Consider the following 20,340-nt stretch of genomic DNA (forward strand, 5'->3'; position numbering starts at 1 on the left):
CAGGAAAACATTTTTCAATAGTGACAGAAATGTCTAAATAGTTCTGTACTCACAGTATTTTAACTTCATCATGGTGAATCAAGGAAAAATTTGTAGATCTACCTCCCTAAACTGATATTAAAAAATTAAGCTACTGGAATACTCTTAAACAAAAGGCAGTCAAGATGCCAGAACATAATTTAAATATTTCAAACATGGTAGCATCATCATAATATAAGAATCATTAATAAAGCTAGACTTTGTTAGAGGGGGAATGTTAAGGTATCTTTGTGTCATAAGCACTTGCTTAACCCAACTCTAATAAAAACCTCTGAAATGGACACATTGCCAAGCTGCAGGTTCTCAGCTGAAACTTGGAAGCCAGAGAAGAAAACAGATTACAAAGACTGTATTAACAAACCATATCAAATGCAAAACCACATCATTATAAACTATTATTGCTATATTCATTTCAAATAATACAAAATTATTAATTATATGCAAAAATGCCTCCCCAAAATTTTGGTAATTCGCAGAAGATTTCAGTTTCTTTAATTGCTTCCATTAGAGCCATTTGTTCATTTTATTAACACCAGATGCAATAACACAAGGCTAAAAATAAACATGCATTATACAACAAATTTATATTTTGCAAAAAAAATGTTCATTACAATTAGTGAATGCACAATGTCACCCCCTTCTCCCCCCATCTTTAGTGAATTATTGTTTGAAACAGAGAAAAGGGAAGGAAGGAGAAACCAAATGTAATGCTATTCAGCACCAGTAGAAAGTCAATAGACCTTTAACATTCCTGTATATCAAAAACATTTTATCTGTATCACTAAACAGGTAAAGTTTACAATATTGTCCCATTTGAAGATGTATTGGTTTCTATTTACAATACTTTGTAGTCAATAAAACATTTTAACAATATTTAAAAATTGATTAAATTCATAAAAGTATTGCAGAAATTTATAACATTTACTTATTTTATGTACATACAAGGAAGTCCATGTAAAACTGTCCATGTTCATCTGAAGAACTGACAGAGTAAGGAGCAATTTTAACACAGTTTGCAAAACCCCAATTATTTGAAGGCAGCTATCATTAAACATTCAAAAATCCTTAGTTGCCATTTGCTTCTGAAAACTAAAGTTCCAGTAATAAAATTGAGTATGTAAACTAACATGTTTTTGAGATCAGTAGAAAATATATTCCCACAGGTGTAACGCATTTAGTAACGATGGCAATGACTTTGTAGAAAATTGTTAAGCTGTAGTGATATCTGAACAGACAACTCACTAATGGTCTTTGCGAGACTCAGGGATGTAGTCATTTTCAAATTCCCAGTATTTTAGCAGCTCGTTGTGTTTCCAGTTAAAACTTCTTGCAGTGCTAAAATACGACGACTGAATGTGTAATACCATATCAGAATTTTTAAATCCAATTAATTTTGGCATCTAAACCCTCCTGTAAAATAAGCCAAGTAGCATTGACTTCTGTAGTCTAAGAGCCCGTAATAAACAAACCAAAAATACACACTGTGCTTTAATCTCCAAATAATCAGGTACCCCAAATTAAGAAAAAGTAATAGAAAAGTAAAAAGAATAAAATAAAAAAAAAATATTGCACAGCCACATTACCTAGAAAGTAAAGTTGATGTTAAAAAGCCCTAAGTGTGGATGATATAAATTATCTTCCATATAAAAAGTATAAATATCTCTTAAAATACAGCTGCAGCTATACTTTAATACCACACATTATTTGATTCATCTGTTAATGAGGTAATAACCAAGTCTCTTACAATGCTTTTCTCTACTGAAAATATTTGAGGGCAGCAACAAGGAAGAATTTTTCTAAAAATATTTCTGAATCAAGAACAGCAATGTGTGCAGCTCTCCCTATGAGCGAATCTGCCGTATTGGGCAACGCGTTAATTACGTTATAACGAACCAAATTACATTCCTTATTTTGAAGAACTGGCAGAAGCAGGTTCTGGATCATTTCAGCATAAATTGGTCCTGCAGAGGAAAACAAACATTGCACTGCGTGAATCACCAGGAACAAACACAGTTCTATGACCTTGAACTGAAAACGAATGCATTCCAGAGCACTAACAGCATGCGTTACGCTGCTTTTCTGTTAACACTGAGTACAGTTTAATTTCCTCAGATACCTGGGAAAAAATCACCTTACTTACTTTGCATTTTGTTCTTTGTAGATTTAGAGTGAGAATGTGCTTATCAGGATTCATTTTTTATACTGGCTATGTAAAAGGTATTTACTTGTCAACATATAATATCAGAATGTGACTGTGCTAGAATAGCTCAACAGTAAATACAACAACCAGCCATCCAGGGCCTCCTCAGAAAGGGTATGAAAGTATTCAAATTAGACCAGAGGAGGGCCATGGAGATGATCAAGGGGCTGGAGCACCTCTCCTACGAAGACAGGCTGAAGGATTTGGGGTCATTCAGCATGGAGAAGAGAAGGTTCCAGGCAGACCTTACAGCGGCCTTCCAGTACCTAAAGGGGGCCTACAGGAAAGTTGCGGAGGGACTCTATCAGGGCAAGGTGTAGTGATAGGACAAGGAGTAATGGCTTTAAACTAAAAGAGGATAGGTTTAGATAAGGAGGAAATTCTTTACTTGTAGGGTGGTGAGGCACTGGCACAGGCTGCCCAGAGAAGCTGTGGATGCCCCATCCCTGGAGGTGCTCAAGGCCAGGCTGGATGGGGCTTTGGGCAACCTGGGCTGGTGGGAGGTGTCCCTGCCCATGGCAGGGGGTTGGAATTAAATGGTCTTTAAGGGCCCTTCTAACCCAAACCATTCTGTGATTCCATGATCTCTCAAAATTGGAAAACTGCATTTTCATTCATTGCTAGTATTAAGCCTCAACTAAATAAAGCCCACATGTTTGAAGCTAAAACTGGACATCTTCAAAAAATGAAAGCTATTTGTCCTCCCTATTCATAAAGTAACACATCAGTGGCTGCGTTTGTCCCACCTAACTTTCAATGAAGTTTATAAGCTAGAAATGTGTTCAGCCTCATCTTTTGCAGGACATATTCAGAAAGCAATTCTGTTCTTATGTAGATTTTCTCCAGTACTACAGAGTAAGCCAAGGGTGTCTAAGACGTAGCTGAGGTGCCAGAAGCACTCAAAATTAAATGGGATGAATCCAAAACCTATAAGCTTTCATCTGAGTGTTTTTTTTACATTTATTACCTGATTGTTTATCCTTTAAAGCTGTTTTACACATCTCAATGCGAGCGGAGTGATAAGGAACGTAACGATCCTGCAGAGATCCTACTAATACAATGTTTTTGAAGTAATGAAGACCTACAAGAAAAGAGAAAAAAGTATATATTATAATGAATCACTTGACAGTTACTACAGAATAATTAAATATTTTACAGCTGAAATTTGGCAGTGATTTATTATAAGACCTTGCATGAAAAGGCAGAAAGAATTAGTTACAAAAGACAGAACTACAGAACAATTAAATTTTGAGTACTGGCCTTTTTCTCTGTACATATTTTAATTCACATATACAGGCGTGACTCAAGTGCATTTCCTATTTAATCAAAACCAGTATGGTTTAAAACTTGCTCTGGCTTCTTAGACCGGAGGAGATGCAGGAATCAAGTGCTCAATTTCTGGCTGACAGAAGGGAGTAAAGCCCCTGCATTGCTTAACAACTGAACAACTTTAATGTGTGAGGAAGTAACTGGACCCTCCCAGATTTCAAATAAACTGATAAATAAAAATTATGCGTATCTATAAAAACATACAGAAAATCCATCTAAACTAAATCCCGTGCTTTTCAAAAATGAAATCCCGTCTTTCTGTTCGTTTGTTTTGGCTGGTGTGGTTTTGAGAGGCTTTTACATTTTGTTTGGTTTGTGTTTTTTTTTTTGTTGTTTATTTGTATTGCCTGTGACCGCTGCAAAAACAATACTGTCTCCGCAGATCAGCTAAATCACCGGAACCTTTTATTTGACATCTGATGAAAAATGACTGCAGCAAATCTTACACAAAGATGCAGATACCAGTTCAAAAACTTTGTACTAGGCTGAAAACAATGCATTTGGAATGAATCAAAGGCAGGAATTCTCTGCAGGCTAATCTGAAATTGTTTTATAAATTCCTTGGGAATTTATCCTCTATCTTGTATTAAGCATTTCTGATATGAGCTTTCCCTTGAGAAATATGCGTTAGCATTCATGTAAAAGGTACAAAGAAGTGGGTTGCGTAGAATCAACCTGAGGAAGGAAGAAAAGTCCTGCGGAATCTTTAGAGGAACAGCAGTCTACATCAATCCACATTTATGTAGTCTTTTTTCAGCCTCACATACAAACAAAACCAGAATTAAAACAAAAATAGCTTAGGACATCACAGGTTAATAAATTAGGCACCCGCCTTTTGGTCACAGTGACTCATTTTTGTGGTTTATATAAAAATAGAAACAATAACTTATATTTATAGTTCATAAAAATAACTTTCATAAAATAGACTTCCCTTTACTTCAGGTATATAAGGAATCTTTCCTCAAGTGTTTGAGGGAATTCTCCAGTAGGAACAAAAAAGGCATACAGCATATTTCATAAGCATGAATTTTATTCTTTAACCATTCTTTTTTTTTTTTTTTTTTGGTGGTGTTTTTTTTTTTGGATGTGTCTTTGTGCTTATTTTGAAGAAAAATATCCAAGTCTTGTGCTTTGGAGTTGTTTTTTCTGACACGGTTGACTACAAATGTGCACTCCAAGAATGAGAGGATTCAAATGGTGTATATAAAACATACAGAGCCTGGCAATCCCTTGGATGTCTACAACATGAGATAACTCAAACCATCTGTCAATGAGAAAAACCTGCACGGTGTTCAACAGCATCTTTTCTGCTCTCTAGACAGTCTGTGAGACTACTGAGGGCATGGACTTGGAATGATCTCTAATATGAGAGTGTGCAGTGCTCAACTGTGCCTATCTTAAGCATACTTGTGGACAAAGAAGAAATTTATCACTATCTTTCTTTTACGTAGATGTAAAAACTGGATGCCAGACATCTTTCCATGTTGTTCTTTCACTTACTTCCTAGACTTCAAATATACCCTGCCTTTAAATTTGAAATTATAGAATAGACTGAAAACCAGAATAAAGCTCTGTTAATTTCTATGATCCTTATCTTAATTTTCCGTCTAGAAAGAAACAAAAATAATAATAAACAACTCACCAGACATAAAACAAGGTCTATCACACACACCAGAAGTATTCAAAAAAACAACAAAACAACCCAAACGTAAATTATTCTAAGTAATCATTGAACCAATCTCACTTGTTCAGCAAAATTTTCAGCTACTGAATTGGGAACCCGCCCCCAAAAATCTCATTAGGCCACCATTTTTAGATTCCTGTAGATTCCTGCAAAACACTAGAAGATTAAAACTGAATTCTATCAGAACAAAATATATTTGAACTCACCACATAACCTCATCTGCAAAACAGATCACATTTTGGCAGAGTACTATAAAAATACTGATGTTTTCATTAACTAGAAAGCACTGACTGAATTTTTCAACAGGATTTGAGACGGCCTGGAGGAAACTAAACAATCCAAGTGAAGGATCACTGCTGAAATAATAATGTTTGTCCCATACAACAGAATGTTCTTTTCTGTAGTAACAAACCTTTTCTAGGCTTTCCAAATTTTTATGACGATTCTCATAATCTAATGGAACTTCATTTTCAGTCAGAATTAATTTAAGCACACACAGAGAGTGCATTTTTTATCATTTAACCATCTTTTCATTCATGTCAGTGCATTAATGAATTCTGGATAATGGCATTAGTCATTATTAATGAATGGTATCTAAAAATTCATGACAATGTATTTTTCCCAAATAATTTGTCATTTGGAAAAATCTGTCTGGAGCAGTAGATGTAGAGACCTGGTAATCCAAAATTATCTACAATCAGAAAGAAACAGTTTTCTTATATACATTCCAGCACCAGAATGAGAGAGCCTGTAAATCTAACGCTAAGTCTGCCCTCTAGCTGAAGTCAATGTGCAAGTAGGGAATGGAAGATGAAGCCACTGGTAGAATGGGCTGGAGATTTTCTCTGACATTTTATGACAAAAGGGATGACAAAGTTCTGTCCGCCCCCCTTTAATTCAAAACAAAGCTTGAATTATTTGCAATGGACAGTATATACTGTGGATACAATTCTCAAGCATAAAGAAATCAAAATCACTTATGATAAGCTTCAAAAAAATATAGCAATCTGATTTTGGTAATAACCTCCCATTTTGTTTAGGAATATACTAATTACAGAATCCAAGAATAGAATAATTTAGGTTGTAAGAGACCTTTAGAGATCATCTGATCCACCTACTTGCTCAAAACAGGGCCAGCTTTGATGTTAGATCAGCAGCTCGCATTGTATCTGGTTGCTTTGACTTGAATGAAACTCCTCATTTTTTTTGTCAAGCTACTATATTGCAAACTTTTCCTACAATTCTATCAATTTACAAACCTGTCTGGAAAAAGGGATCTGGAAGCTTTGCCAAAAACGCAGTCTGAAAATAGGGACTTCAGAAACTCGCTGTGAAAGGCAGCTCTCTCTCCTGCAGGTTGTCTTCTGCGCTACTTTGTGAAGTTAGTACAGCACACACAAAGCTGGAATCATGACCTCAAAATTCACTCTCCATAACAGACATCTCAAAGCAGAAAACATCAGCCATGCTTATTCATGGTTTTTCTGTTGTTACTGTGGACATAGACTGAAACCCAAACAAAAACTGTCCTTTCCTCCTTTCAGAGATCAGGAAAACATGTATTTTTAAAGGGGGGAGACACTGTAATAAACAAGCAGATCAAAATCCTGCTAACCAAGACCCGTGGAAGCCCTAAGACACATGAATCTAAGCCTGCCTACGTAAGTACAATAATGCCCTGAAAGAGACCACAGCTATGCACTCATATTTGTGAACTCTGTGGCATAAAAGGAACAGAATCGTAGAGCAACCCTGTTGGTGTGAGGAATCCCTCATCCATTACAATGCCCATTTTCAGGAGAGTTTACTTTGGACCAGCTCCATCTGGTCCTGTGGCTGGAACAGGCGTTGGCTGCTGATGCTCACTCTTTGTGTTCTGAAGCAAACGGATGATGAAGAGATTTGCTTCCCAATGCATTCCTCAGCCAAACTGAAGTGCTGATGCAGGCATAGTCTGCGACTGACTAACAGGACTTAAAAGAATACATGCATCAAGCCGAGGAAGAAAAACTCGCAGCTCTGAAGTTTGTTGCAGGAAGCAATCCTTACCATGAGCAAACAGTCTGTGACTGGGGGGGGAAATTGTACTTTGAGGTTTTCCTTCTGGAAGCGAGTCTCAGCAGGCCATGCTTCTCATACACATTCATTGTAAGAGAACTAGTGCTGTTTGAAGTTCTGGAGTCACTCTATTTGGGAAGTCCTTAATTCCAAATGACCTGCAAAAATTTATATCAACTTGGGATTTACTTCCAGGGTCTTCATTCTCAGTGTTTGACCTGACTGAGAAGCTCAAGTTTCTGTCAGCAAAGACGAGCTGATGGAATGGGATTCTTTGCTTTTAATACTCGTACTGAACAGTGTGCTGGAGTTCTAAACAAGGTATTCACACACAAAAGATTTGTCTGAAACCAAGCTAAAGCCAAATATTACACATCCCTGACACTGACACACTGACACTGACAATCAGAATGTCAAAACCAGCCTACCCCATCTTCAGTTCTACCCAAGCTACTGCCTTTCTACTTCTCAGACAAAAACTACAATGTGTTCCAATTGTAAAATAATGTATTTGAAAACCCTGATCAAATCCATATCCCTCCTCAGTCTGTTAACAGAAAGAAAAAAACAAACAACAACAACAAAAAAGTCAGATTATTTTGGTGATATGCCAATAAACACTTAGAATTTCATATACTAGCTAATTCTTCCATTTTTTTGTTAGAAAAAAAATGAAGGTACAGTATCACTTGTAGAATTTGAGCATGCCTGATTCTCCTAGTAAGTGGAAGATTAGTGGTAGGTTAAATGGGAGCAGAAATCAGAAGCTGTGTGAATTCCTGAACTTGTCACTGAATCACAACACGGTGCTGTGCTGCGCAACGCATCCATGCACTGGTTTCAGATAATACTTCACTAATTTCCAGTTATCCTTTTAAGGACAGGTCTGTATTGCTACCATTTTGTAAGTTTTATGGCAAATATTAGGTGTTCAGTAACAAGAAACATTCTTTTCCACTAAACAAACAGACCACACTAACGTCTAAAAGCCAAGCAATTAGAAAATAATACTAAATATTTTTTATTTTTCTGTCCAAAAATTTTATCGAATTAATTTCAAATAACTTCTTTTTTTATTGAATAGTTATTACTGCAACATGAAATTCTATTTACACAGAACACAGTAATTTTCATGTGTTTTTTCATCTGCGCTGCTACAATTGTTTTTGTATCGAACAGCTTGTGTGTCATCATAGCTGGCAACCTGCTGTAATTTCTTGTCGCAGTATGAAGCTAACAATCATTTCCAAGACCCCAGAAGTTATCAGACAGATTGTGGCTGCTGAAGATATGACAAGCAAATTTTAAGGAGATTGTTGTTAAAGAAGATAATTCTTAGAAATGTCATTACAAAGAAACAACAGCAGAAATCTCTATTTTCCACCAGTTAAAGCCAATATAAGTTGGCCTCAACTGCCAACATGAAGTGATCAGTACTTTAAGTAACTTAAAATTCAGGAATTATCGTAACTTGAACTCTCCTCATTTTGAATTATTCTACTACTATTTTTTTTTTTTGTCTGAGCAGGTAAGTTTAGATTTTGCATTTTATCAGCAAGTACCAATGATGCTAACTGTAAGAAATAAAATACCTTTCACTTAAGAACTTTTGAATGGTCAAACCCAGAAAGAAAAAATATATATTTTTTAAATTTAAATAACTATCCCATCAGAAATTGCAAAATATTTAAGTCTCCATTTCTTCCTGCTTGCACCCTATTATTCTTCAAAATAAACATTTCTTTTCATAGGGTAACTTATTACACATCCCCCAAAATTATTTTGTTTTCAGAATCCTTGAAGATAACGTAAAAGTGGTCCTTCTAAGGTTGCTTCAACAAGTTAACTTTTTAATGTTGTTCTTTCAGCTTTGACAAAGACACTTGGTAACTGGGCAATAAATGAGTTGTACTGGACTTTAAAAATATTCTACAAGTATAACACTCCATTAAATGCAGAGAAGCAAAAGTAGCTCAAAGACAAGCCTCATAAAATGCTACAGAAAAGCAGATACTTAGTTCATCGCTATCATCATTGCTTGTCAGTTGCTATAATTTATTGAATCAATCATTTCAAAAAGCACTTATAATTTAAGAATCAATTCCTATTTATACATCAGAAAGATATAAAGAAGATTGTTAAAATACTCTGTCTGTCATTCTGCCTTGACAATTCAATTGAGAATAAAATGTATACGCTCCCAGACTTCACTTTCTAAATGAGTTAGCTGTATACTAGATCTAAGGAAATTCTGCAAACAAAACTCTTATGTAGACGTACTTGTACACAAACAATCCAATGAACACATTGTAAATCATAGATATCTATGTTTAGGTGGATGTATTTACTTGTTATTAGTACCTTTAAGCTAAAAGGAATGTCAACAACAACCTCATAACACAAAGGTTAGTCACTTAGATGAATCACTCTTCCAGCATATAGTGATATTTATCAGGCATAACACAACATAGGTATGGTTTTCATCGATGTTATTTGCCAGAAAACTTGAAGTACAAACTCAATTTTGCACCAGCTTTTTTTTAAAACAAAAATCAGACCACAACTAATGACAATAAGCACCTCGTGCTTGAGTATGAACCATGTGTTCTTCACAAGTTCATTTTTTATCTCAGAACTGGATAATTATAATTCAGTCCCATCACAGGATGAATTACAATACATGAATAGCAGGCACTGTAACAACTGGGAAGAAAACTTTTTTCACTTTTCACTGGTTACTTTAAAGAAAATCCTACCAAAAGATTTTTACAGTGAAGGAAAACTGAGGTAAAGAACTTAAGGAACTTGAGTAGTATAAGCTCTGGGTGACAATTCATTCAGCAAATACTGACAGATGGATTTAAGTTGTACAAAGGAAGAGCTGCATGATATAGACGGGAGGGATTTGTTTATGACATATCTATCATTTCTATTCTTACTCTGTTCTGCTTCTTCCAAGTCCTGTAAGTTTTAATACATCAAACATCACAGAAACAAGGATGTCAGTCTCTTGCTGCCCAAAGCTCTCAACCAAATGTCAGCTGTAACAAGCTGCTACAAACATTTTGACAGAGAAACGTGCCCAAATTTTCCACAAAACATCATGAGCACCTCTGGCTTGGCTGACACACGTTTCAAAATACCTGTCAAATGAACCCTCAATAAACTTTATGGAGCGTGGAGGTACTTGACTTATCACATTGCAATAACTAGCTTCAGAGACTGAAGAGGAGGCTGACATATACAGTGTAGTGGCTGCACTCAAAACTTAAGACTCCTTAGTTAGGAAGGAAAGTCTAAATGTAGTGGTCCATCTCCAGAAATATAATGTTTTACCATTTACTTACTTGAAAAATATAGAACTAAAACCAAAGTAACTTAAAGAAACTGAAACAAGAGCTTGTTGGAAACCTTTTTTCTAGGTTTTCTGTTCAGATTTACGCACAGTGGTCTTTAGAAGACAACCAATAATAACAAAGTTTACCTGCTTTTTTACTAAGCTTGTATAAGAACGTTTGTCGTGGATCCGAATGGTCTCGACACGTCAGCTGCAACAAAGAGCCAGACTTCTTCCACTTCTGCATAAACCACAGTCCTGCATTGGAAGGTACAATATGAGTATGGATTCAAAATAAAATATGAAAATGAATGTAAAGTACATAACATACATACATTTAGCCTCTCAGATGTGACTGTTCTATTTTTCATGTCAGCACTGTCACACTTAGGCATTTTACATTTTTATTCCTTTTTTCTTCTCTATATGTGTAATAAAGCATGAAGACCATTATTTCAACTAATGTACATACCCTCCTACAAAGTATACTTAAAAAAAGTGAAAATATATTGCTGTTAGACATAAGGCAATGTACAAACTATTTCCATAATTTACAGAATATTAGAACACTTTGATGTTGAAATATATATCACTAAACAAAAAGCATATTTTTAGAAATCTGGGAAATAAGCTTTAAAGCAGCACTGAAATCATCAAATATAACTGGGAAGAAGAATATAACAAAGGAAGCAAAATTTTCTGGAAGGAAAACCATACTAATACTTATTCTATGATTTTGTACCCTCTTTATTGGCCAATGAGCAAGTCAACTGGCTAACTGGCTTTTCAGAAAAACCTATAACCCTTGCCACACACAAGAAAAGCACACAATCAAGTCCTTATAGCCTCAACAATTTCTTTATGTGCTGATTCAACCCTCAGGGAAGTAATTATTTTTATTTTTTTTAAATAACACTTTACTGAAGGTCTTTCTTGGTATTTTCTAAAATCTTAGAGTCTGCTTCCATAAAGTACCATCATAATTGCCATTAGCCAACAATTCCTGTTAACTTTTTTAAGCCAATCTTATGTGAGTTAAAAGTTTTTTTTTTTTTGTTTTTTTTTTTATGAAGCAAGTGGACAATCAATAAACTGGCACCAAATGAAGTAATCTTCTTCATGATTTTAGCATGTACACTGAACAGTTTAATGAGCATGTTTGTATTTACTGAAAATAAGGGTTACTCAGTTTGCTTCTGCACCCTCCAAGGCAGGAGGTAAACTCAGAAACAAATTTTCATCTTTAATTTATTTTAAATTTGTATGCTACCTGAAAATATTCTCTAGAATTTATTTGAAAAGCATTTTCTACAAGTTCTCCTAGAGCTATATTTAGTCTTCAGAAAAACAGACATTGACGAGACACACATCTGCAGGAACATACTGGATAACTCATGGGCATCCAGCCTTTTCTCTTTTGTTAATATAAGAAAAAATTGTAAGATATTTTTGAGAGAGAAAACACAGTCCTAATGGTTCAGAATTGCTTTACTGCGTCTTACCCACTTGCTTTGCAAATTTAGTATACTAAAATTCAGTTTATAATAAATTGAATTCAGTCCATTAAAGCTGGAGTTTCTTTAAGATGTAACAAAAAAGCCTGAATCAAACATACTGGAAAACTCATGTATCAGCCATCTTCTGCACATCTTTACTGATACTTTATTTTTATAACCTTGCACACTACATGTAACTGCTAAATGCGTTTCAAGGACAAAACCTCCCCTAAACTTATACTACCAATAATAATAATATACCTGTATTAACAAGAGCACTGCTGTTGTAGAGGGTACCAAGATGTGGTCCAGACAGAGACAGGAAGGTGTGAAGTTTGTTGAGGTAATATTTAAATCGAGGTCTTGTGAGCACTGAGCGGATTATTAAATTACCCAGTGAATGTCCAATAAAGCTGTTTAAAAAGAAAAGCAGAATTTGAAGGCAAATTTCTTATTTTTTTCTTTTAGACAGCAAGAAATAAAACTGGTATCATAAAATGCTGAAGGAGTATAGGAAAAAAAAATGAAAGTTTCCATTCAAAAGCCTGTACTTTAGGAAATAATAGAAACACAGCTTTTCTTTCCATACATCCCAAGCCACACAAGTTCCTCAGGAAAACGTTCTGAGCTCCTTCAAATTAATTTTACACATTGTTTTTGAAAAACTGTGAAAACAAACTATACTTTGACCAACACCTCCCACCCAAAACCAAGATTATTGCTGGGTCTATTTCCCTTAGCACCAAGTATTCAGAAAATATTTTGAGATGTACAGGACTGAATAAATCACAGCTTCAACATGTGATGACATTCAGTATGATAAATGCATGAGAGTTACTGAATCAACCTGCTGGAGAAGGATTCTTATAAGGGGGAAAACCATTACTGAACCAAATCTGAATATTTTAAAGTAGAAGTAACATCTCAAATCTGCTTAACAGTTTGACCAAAAAAAGTGATAATCAGCTTGAGCTAGGCAACTGAAGTTATCTGTCTGCCAGGAGAATATTACATTTAGTTGTGTGCCTGGTTAATCGACTCAGAGGGAAGACTGATAGGACTCTTTAACTTGATGTGCCTATAATTATTACTTCAACTGAGTTGCCTCCAGTCATATCTACAAATCTGTACAAAGCATTTCTTTGGCAAGGACACTACAACATAAAGCATTTCTAGTTATTATGCAGCCATGCTTACAGATCCCTGCTGAGGTAAGGACCATACTAACTTAGGCACCGAGTTAAGGAGTTTATGGTACAGGCAAGACAGGCAAAATTGAAAGGAAAAAGTTGTCTTCCTGTTTTACAGAGGTAATTTCATGACTTGGAGAGAACAAGCCACCATCCAAAAATATATGGGAAATCTATGCTAGAACTATTGTGGCTGAATCATGTAATTGCCACATTATATCCATAATATCACCTTTCCAATATGCTTTGCACCACTGCATTCTTTGACAAAAATAGCTGTAACAAAGCTACCAGTATCTACATAAAATATACTGCTAACAAATTACTTGAGTGTTCAATTTCTTCCCATGCAAGAACTACTAGCACTGAAAATTCCAATGTAAAGCTAAATGAAAAAATCAAACATTAGGCCACAAAATTGCAGAGCCACTCCTAAACTCTGACATAACCGTACACTTCTGGGTGATGGAACAGGCTATTTGTTTGTTACCAAAACAGAGTTTAACAATATATGCGTATTTTTTCTGGTCACTTTTACTATTAGATTTTCAAAATCGCTGCAGTATCAGAAATCCTTTGCCACTATGTTTGCCTCCTATGTTTACTTAACTTTGAAACAAAAAATAGGTATCCTCTGTGTTGTCACAGTCACATTAAAAAGCTCAACAGGGGTGTGCTTGAAAACTAGAATACTGAGTTGCTGAATCTCTTGAATACTAAGACTTAAAAATATTCTCTTAGAGTATTCCATGAAGACCATAGAAGAAAACCAAAACTGTAGGTTATTATTATTATTTCTTTAGGAACAAGAAAATGCCCATAGAAATTGAGCAAGTTCATCCTGCAGATGGTCTGCACCACAGTTACAGCTCTTGGAAAAGAGATTATTTTCTAAACAAGATCTGGACATTAGCAGAGATGATCTCTTGGCAGTTCTTTGAGAGTTCAACCACCATTTACTAAATGACATAAGGGGATAAGAAACTCTTGTATTATACCATAAAAAGGACAATTTTTAATCCTATCATCCTCAAGAATATGGGCATACTTGAACCAAAACTTCAGAAACATGAAAGACCCATTTGAGAAAAAAAAATAACAACAAACACACACAACAAAACATGCTTGCAATTAGCTCTGTGAACATATTTCAAAGATTAAACATTTTTTAATTTGTAAAGATCTTGAAAAACAACAAAAACTACTGTAATGTGTTGGGTTCAAACCCAGGTGTTTAGGTGAACATGCAATAAGCCTTCAATAGGATTTTCTAAGAGAGAAAGGTTCAGGAATTTTCTCAAATCAAGTGTGAGAAGAAAGGCTTTGAAAAATGCAAGACAAAAACGTAACTCATGCTACTCATTGTTTCAGATACCTACAACTGTGGGATGCTCTGAAAAACCAATGCATCTCTGAACAGCAGGTGGCAACATTACCATCTTTTGAATACAAGGTATTACTGACTCAACACACTAAAGGAACAGAATTATAATGTAGTATTTATATTTGCTTTATGCCCCAGGTTTCCAAATTCAGATCATACTGGGAAATTACACACAGTACAACCTTGTTTATCTGTGCTAATACATGAAAGATCATGTCCAAGTATAAAAATTTATGGAAGAAAAAGATATCCATCAAAAGGCATAATTAAAAAGAAACAGAAGAAATTGCTGAAACAATCTCAAGCTCAGGAACGCTATCTGAAGTGCCAAGAGGTACGTGAATAATAGGGTATATATACCCTATTGTATGTCCTCTGTTTATACTCTTTCCCTAAATATTTGTCTCTGGTCACCATGAGACACTGCTGACTGTGCTAGACAGACTCCAGAGTCTGACTGGGGAACAGATGTTTTCATGTATGCAGAGCATGAAAAATTGCCTTTTTTGGGGTCGGGGGTGAGCCAAAGTTACTTAAAAGAGGATGAAAAGTTGAAAAATCCATTGAAGCCAAAGTCCAATAGAGGTGATCAGAAATATATATAGGACCATACATGAGGAAGATGGCGTTTCTGAAACTATCTGCAAAAGCATGTCGTTCATTTCCTAGTTGTATCATGACCTAGAAAGGCTTCCATCCTTACAGATATTCAAAACTTGAATGGCTCTAACTGAGCAATTTCGAAGTTGGATCTTTCATAAAGTAGATCAAAACCTGATCTAACTATTAAGGTGGCACTCCTATGGGTGGGTAGCTGGCCCAGATGGTTTTCAGTGGTCTGTTAAACCAAAAGTATTGTGTGATTCTTTATCCATTTATTTTTTAAAGAAATAAATTGCTGTTGGTTTCAAGGAACATTCCAGTTCACTCCTCCTAGCCACGTTGTTCTAAGAACAAAGATTTTGTTCAAAGCAAACGAATGCACTTGCTGGTGGGTGTATGGGTACAGTAACAGGTATTACCTTTGGCAGTACCAAACATGTTGGTTCATTAAGTTGACAATATTGTATGGTTCAGGGTTCTGATGGTACATGGAGAGCCTCTTACTATCTCAGTACAAAAATGTGGCACGCTAAATATGACTTTGAAAGCACGAGGCTTTGCTATGACTGGCCAGTACAGAATCTCAGAGTTTCTCATGACTTGTCTTGGCCTAAGGTGATTTTATTTTGTTTTAGCTGTGACAACAACTGTCTAGCAGTCAAGAACAAGTCAGGTCTAAAGTTGGTTTAGTTTCTCTGTAGTTTCTAGTAATAACATATAGATGTTCTGTGTGGATTGAAAGGTATATCACCAGAATAAAGCACTGTGGAGGAGTGCAAACACAGCTGTCATATGCCTGAGGTCCCCAATAGCCAATTAATTGCCACTGAAGAAGCAGTCTCATAAGTCAGGAAATAAAAATGGTGTTAGGAACAACAGAGAACAGAGACTGAGTGACTGGGTAACAATGAAAAGAAAGATCACGTGGGCAGACCAAGAAGATGAGAAGATAAATCCAGGCAGACCCAAGGCCAAGGGGTTAGAAAACTCCACCAAGAACATCATTCTTCTGCCAGTGAAGCCCCAAATGATGATGTCTGACTGTAAGCCTTTTGTCTGTGTTCTGCTGAAGGAAGAGAGAAACCACCAACCTCAGGACTCTGACAGCTGCTGGAAGGAGAGCCTACCGCCTCAGAATCACATAATATCCTGAGCTGGAAGGGACACACAAGGATCGTCGAGTCCAACTCCTGGGTCCCCAAAGGAGTGCGTTGTCCAAATGCTTCTTGAACTCTGGCAGGCTCGGTGCTACGACCACTTCCCTGAGGAGCCCCTTCCAGAACAGATAACTACCTACCTCTGCGTGTAAGGTGGGCTCCAGTTTGCCTATAGCAAGATTTTGGATGTAAAAGAGCAGGCTTTCCTAAGACAGGGCACTGCCCAGTCCTTTTTGCCTTATGGCATCGTTACAAGTCTGAAGGCTGATTTCTAATTTGACTTGGCTATTGAGTACCACTTGTACAGAGAAGATTTCCTTCAGTACACAGACGATTTTAGAGAAACTAGCACCATTCAGGAGAGCATGGCTAGCCAGACAAAGCCCACTTCCTTCACAGCGGGACAGCCAAAATGAGTTAGGAACACAGTGGCTACTTCAATAGAGGTTTTCTCAAGAGTACTTTCCTGGGCTTTCTGGTTATCCCTTCAAGGACTTGCACATAAGCACGTCTTTCTGAAAGATCTCTCACACAGCTACCAGGAAACAGCTGCAGGATTTGCTGATAGACATATCTTTCTCTTCAGAAAAGCAAAAGTTGATAGATGGAGACTTCTGCTTCATGAAGCCAAAACACAACTGTAAATCTTGAAAAGGAAGCTAAAACAAAAATTGTAATTTCTTTTTTTTTGTTCAAGTGTCAGGCAGTAAATAAAGCTGAAAAAATATTTACAAATCAAAAGTTTTATGAGAAAATATGCAGCAAACCAGAAGAGACTTCAATTCTCAGATATGAGCAATGAGAAGGAACTGCGTGGGTACATTCATCACTGCCTTCTGACCACAGGAAAGAGAAAATATCAGTGTGTGCTGGTGGGTACAGAAGCCTCCGATGTCAAGGGTGCTCACATGCACTCTGCATAACAGACACAGTTGCACAATGCTTTTTTTTTTAAAAAAAAAATATAATCACCAAATCAGACAAAATTAACCATGTTGAATCTCAAAATATGAACATTTGTTTAAGAAGTGAGATGACATTGAAACATGTTAGAAGTTTTCTCTAGCTGAACAAGGCCTATCAAATACATGAGGATGCAGAAAGTTGTAGGATATGCAACAGCGATTAGTGAGTCAAAACCCACTACAGAGGGATAATTTGAGGATGTCTAAGCAAATGGGTGAAGTTGGACATTATTTGCTCCTGTCGTCTAACAGTGAGCTAACTCCAGCTGTGTCAGTAAGAAAGTCTGTCCAAACAGTGCGCCCTACTGTGAAAAAATAAATGGAACAGGTATACCCTGCAAATAACTAAAAAAGGGAAGAAGAGCACTGAGATGAGACCTCTGTATTACGATGAAAAACACGCTTTTTAGCAGATGAAACAATCAGAAAATCAAAATAATGAAGTATCGTTCTCATGCAGCTTCTCTTTAACATCACATATCACACTGAACTTTCCTGTAGGAATGACAAACTGCCATCTCATACTTGGTGAAGAGACTAAAACCAAAAGAAAGATAACTTGGTCTAGAAATAGCGCTGCTGTGGTTTCCTTCTACTTTCTCAAAATATTATCAGTTTTACCACAGACCACTACCACACGGGATCTCTGAGGAGGCACAGGACAGCAGGTCCGGAAACATGTAATGAGTAACTCTCTCTGCCCTACAACCACCAACAGGACTCAGTGAACTCACAATACTGTTTGTTTTGATTTCAGCTGGGAATTCCCTCTCTCCTCCATCCTCCTTTTCCCTATTCCTCCCCCTTCATGAATTTCTCTTTCCCTTCTCTCTCGTGGCCTGCTTCTGAGCATCACAGTTCAGAACAACAAAGGGCTCTACTGTTAAGCTTATTTCTATAAATAGTATAGAACAGATATTACCTGATTTTTGAAAGGGTTAGATTATAAATTTGTATATACTGTATAATTTCATCTAAAAGGCGATCTGTCATGGAATCAAAATCAGCAAAGGTATCATTCTGTAAAATAAAAGAAATAAAAAATAACGACTGTGTTTTCTAATGCAGCAATATACATTCTGCATTCAGTCTGAACTCTTATTCCCCAGCGTTTCGATTAACAACACACAAATAAAAGCATTCATATTAACTTTGATTACAAACACTACAGCTAGGTATTCTCGTTTTTTCAATTTTTTTTCTTCTCATAACACAGAATAAAGTAATATACATTTTATTGTGAGACTGCTTTCTTCTAACACACCAAAACAAATCTTAACAACATGACACAACCAGCCTTACTTCCATGCCTTCCCCTGCATATAATCTTATCTTTAGTGAAACTGAAGACCCAACTACATATTCAAAACTAAATCACACTGCCCATGAAATAAAAATATGAGACAAATACTGCGACAGCAGAGAGTCTACATTAGTGTTGTTTATTCAAAACACACAAAAAAAAACTTTAAAGCCTTATTCCCAATTCATAGCTGATTCTCTACAATGATTAACAGTAAGAAATTTGAAAAGAAGTAGGCAAAGGTTGCCTAAAACTTTTAAACACTAGTTCCAAAGGATCTGCACTAAAACCTGTAGTGTTCAACATATTGAACAATGCTCTGAAAAAGGGAAGGAGGAGAATAATGAGACATCGGAATTTGTAGATGAAACCAAATATCCAGGATAATCAAATCTAGCAATGACCAGAATTTCAGAAGAATCTTATAGAGTACTGCATGACTGAGTGATAAAATGGCAAGAAATGCAAAACATTGTTACACAGGGAAAAACAGCCCTAAATGCACATGTAATCAGTAATCTGTATATCTGTGTTCTTTATAATAATCTACAATAGAAAAATCAGGAAAGAACAGAAAATATAAATATGGCATTTTAAAATTTCATACCGCACAAACATCTTCAATGCCCTGTCAAGTTCTGACCAAACTATTTTAAATAAGTTTGAAAATGGGCAGAGAAGGATATCATTCAGGAACTGTTCCACATGTGTTCCTGAGAAATACTAAATGAAGTAGGTCTCTTCAGTTGCCTCCTTAGGAAGGAGAAATTATACTTGCTTAGGAAATACTTGATTAACTGAAGCAGCAAATGGGGAATAATTACTGACACTTTTTTTCCCCCAAACAAGATGTAGGATTGGTTTTCTTTGTTTGCAACTGAATTATTCATGTATATGAACCATGGAATTAATCTCAACTGTGTAAACTGTAAGTAAAAACATTCAAAAACAAATCAGCCAACATTAAGCAGAGATGTCCATCAGTAGCTATTAGGCTCAGTGGTCTCAATGGAATTCCCAAATCCCTAAGTTTCAGAACTGCTGACTGCCAAAAACTATAGGGCTACAGAAGAGAAAGCACGGCTCAGTGTCTGCCCAGCCTCCTCTCAAAGCATCTGAGCAGCTATCTGCAGAGACACACCACTGCACTAAATGAACCTCGCCTCTGAGCCACTGAAGAGACTCTGTTCTAATACTTCTCTGAAGTATGTCTAATACAATATGTAACACACACAAAAAAGTAAAAATTAGTCTTCTGTGCTTTTTGAAGTTTACTTCATCTGAAAATAATAAAGTTCACAAAAGATGAAGACAGAGGTAACTTGATATGGATTCAGTGTCACGATGCAGATCTTGTAATACCCTGACAAAAGATTACATCCTGCAAAATAACACATCTCCCTTCTTGCCACACAAGTTTCTACTATTAGTGCTTTTACCATTAATATAAAAAGTATTTTATAAACAATCCTAACTGATAATGCTGAGAATTTCGGAGATATCAGTATACACAACAAAATGGCAACAACAAATACTTCTCCTTATACATTTTCAATGTCATACTAGGTTTTGTAAGTACTTTAATGCAAGCCACA

At 36.1% G+C, this 20,340-nt stretch overlaps 1 protein-coding gene across 3 annotated transcripts in view; it reads right to left on the reverse strand.

Annotated features, from left to right (window-relative positions):
• Positions 1-424: 424 nt before the first annotated feature.
• Positions 425-20,340, reverse strand: part of FAM135A (family with sequence similarity 135 member A) — a 78,893-nt gene continuing 58,977 nt past the window's right edge. For 2 of the 3 annotated variants that reach the window (XM_038176079.2, XM_038176078.2), the window contains 5 exons: positions 18,365-18,462; positions 12,405-12,556; positions 10,795-10,905; positions 3,207-3,320; positions 425-2,000 (listed from right to left, as the gene is read on the reverse strand). In XM_038176079.2, coding sequence (XP_038032007.2) covers positions 1,795-2,000; positions 3,207-3,320; positions 10,795-10,905; positions 12,405-12,556; positions 18,365-18,462 — 681 coding nt within the window. In that variant the 3' untranslated portion in view covers positions 425-1,794. Of the gene's footprint in view, positions 2,001-3,206; positions 3,321-10,794; positions 10,906-12,404; positions 12,557-18,364; positions 18,463-20,340 lie in introns of those variants that run through there. The other variant, XR_011808517.1, reaches the window with a different exon arrangement.

Source organism: Anas platyrhynchos, chromosome 3 (genome assembly GCF_047663525.1).
Source record: "Anas platyrhynchos isolate ZD024472 breed Pekin duck chromosome 3, IASCAAS_PekinDuck_T2T, whole genome shotgun sequence".
NCBI lineage: Eukaryota > Metazoa > Chordata > Aves > Anseriformes > Anatidae > Anas > Anas platyrhynchos.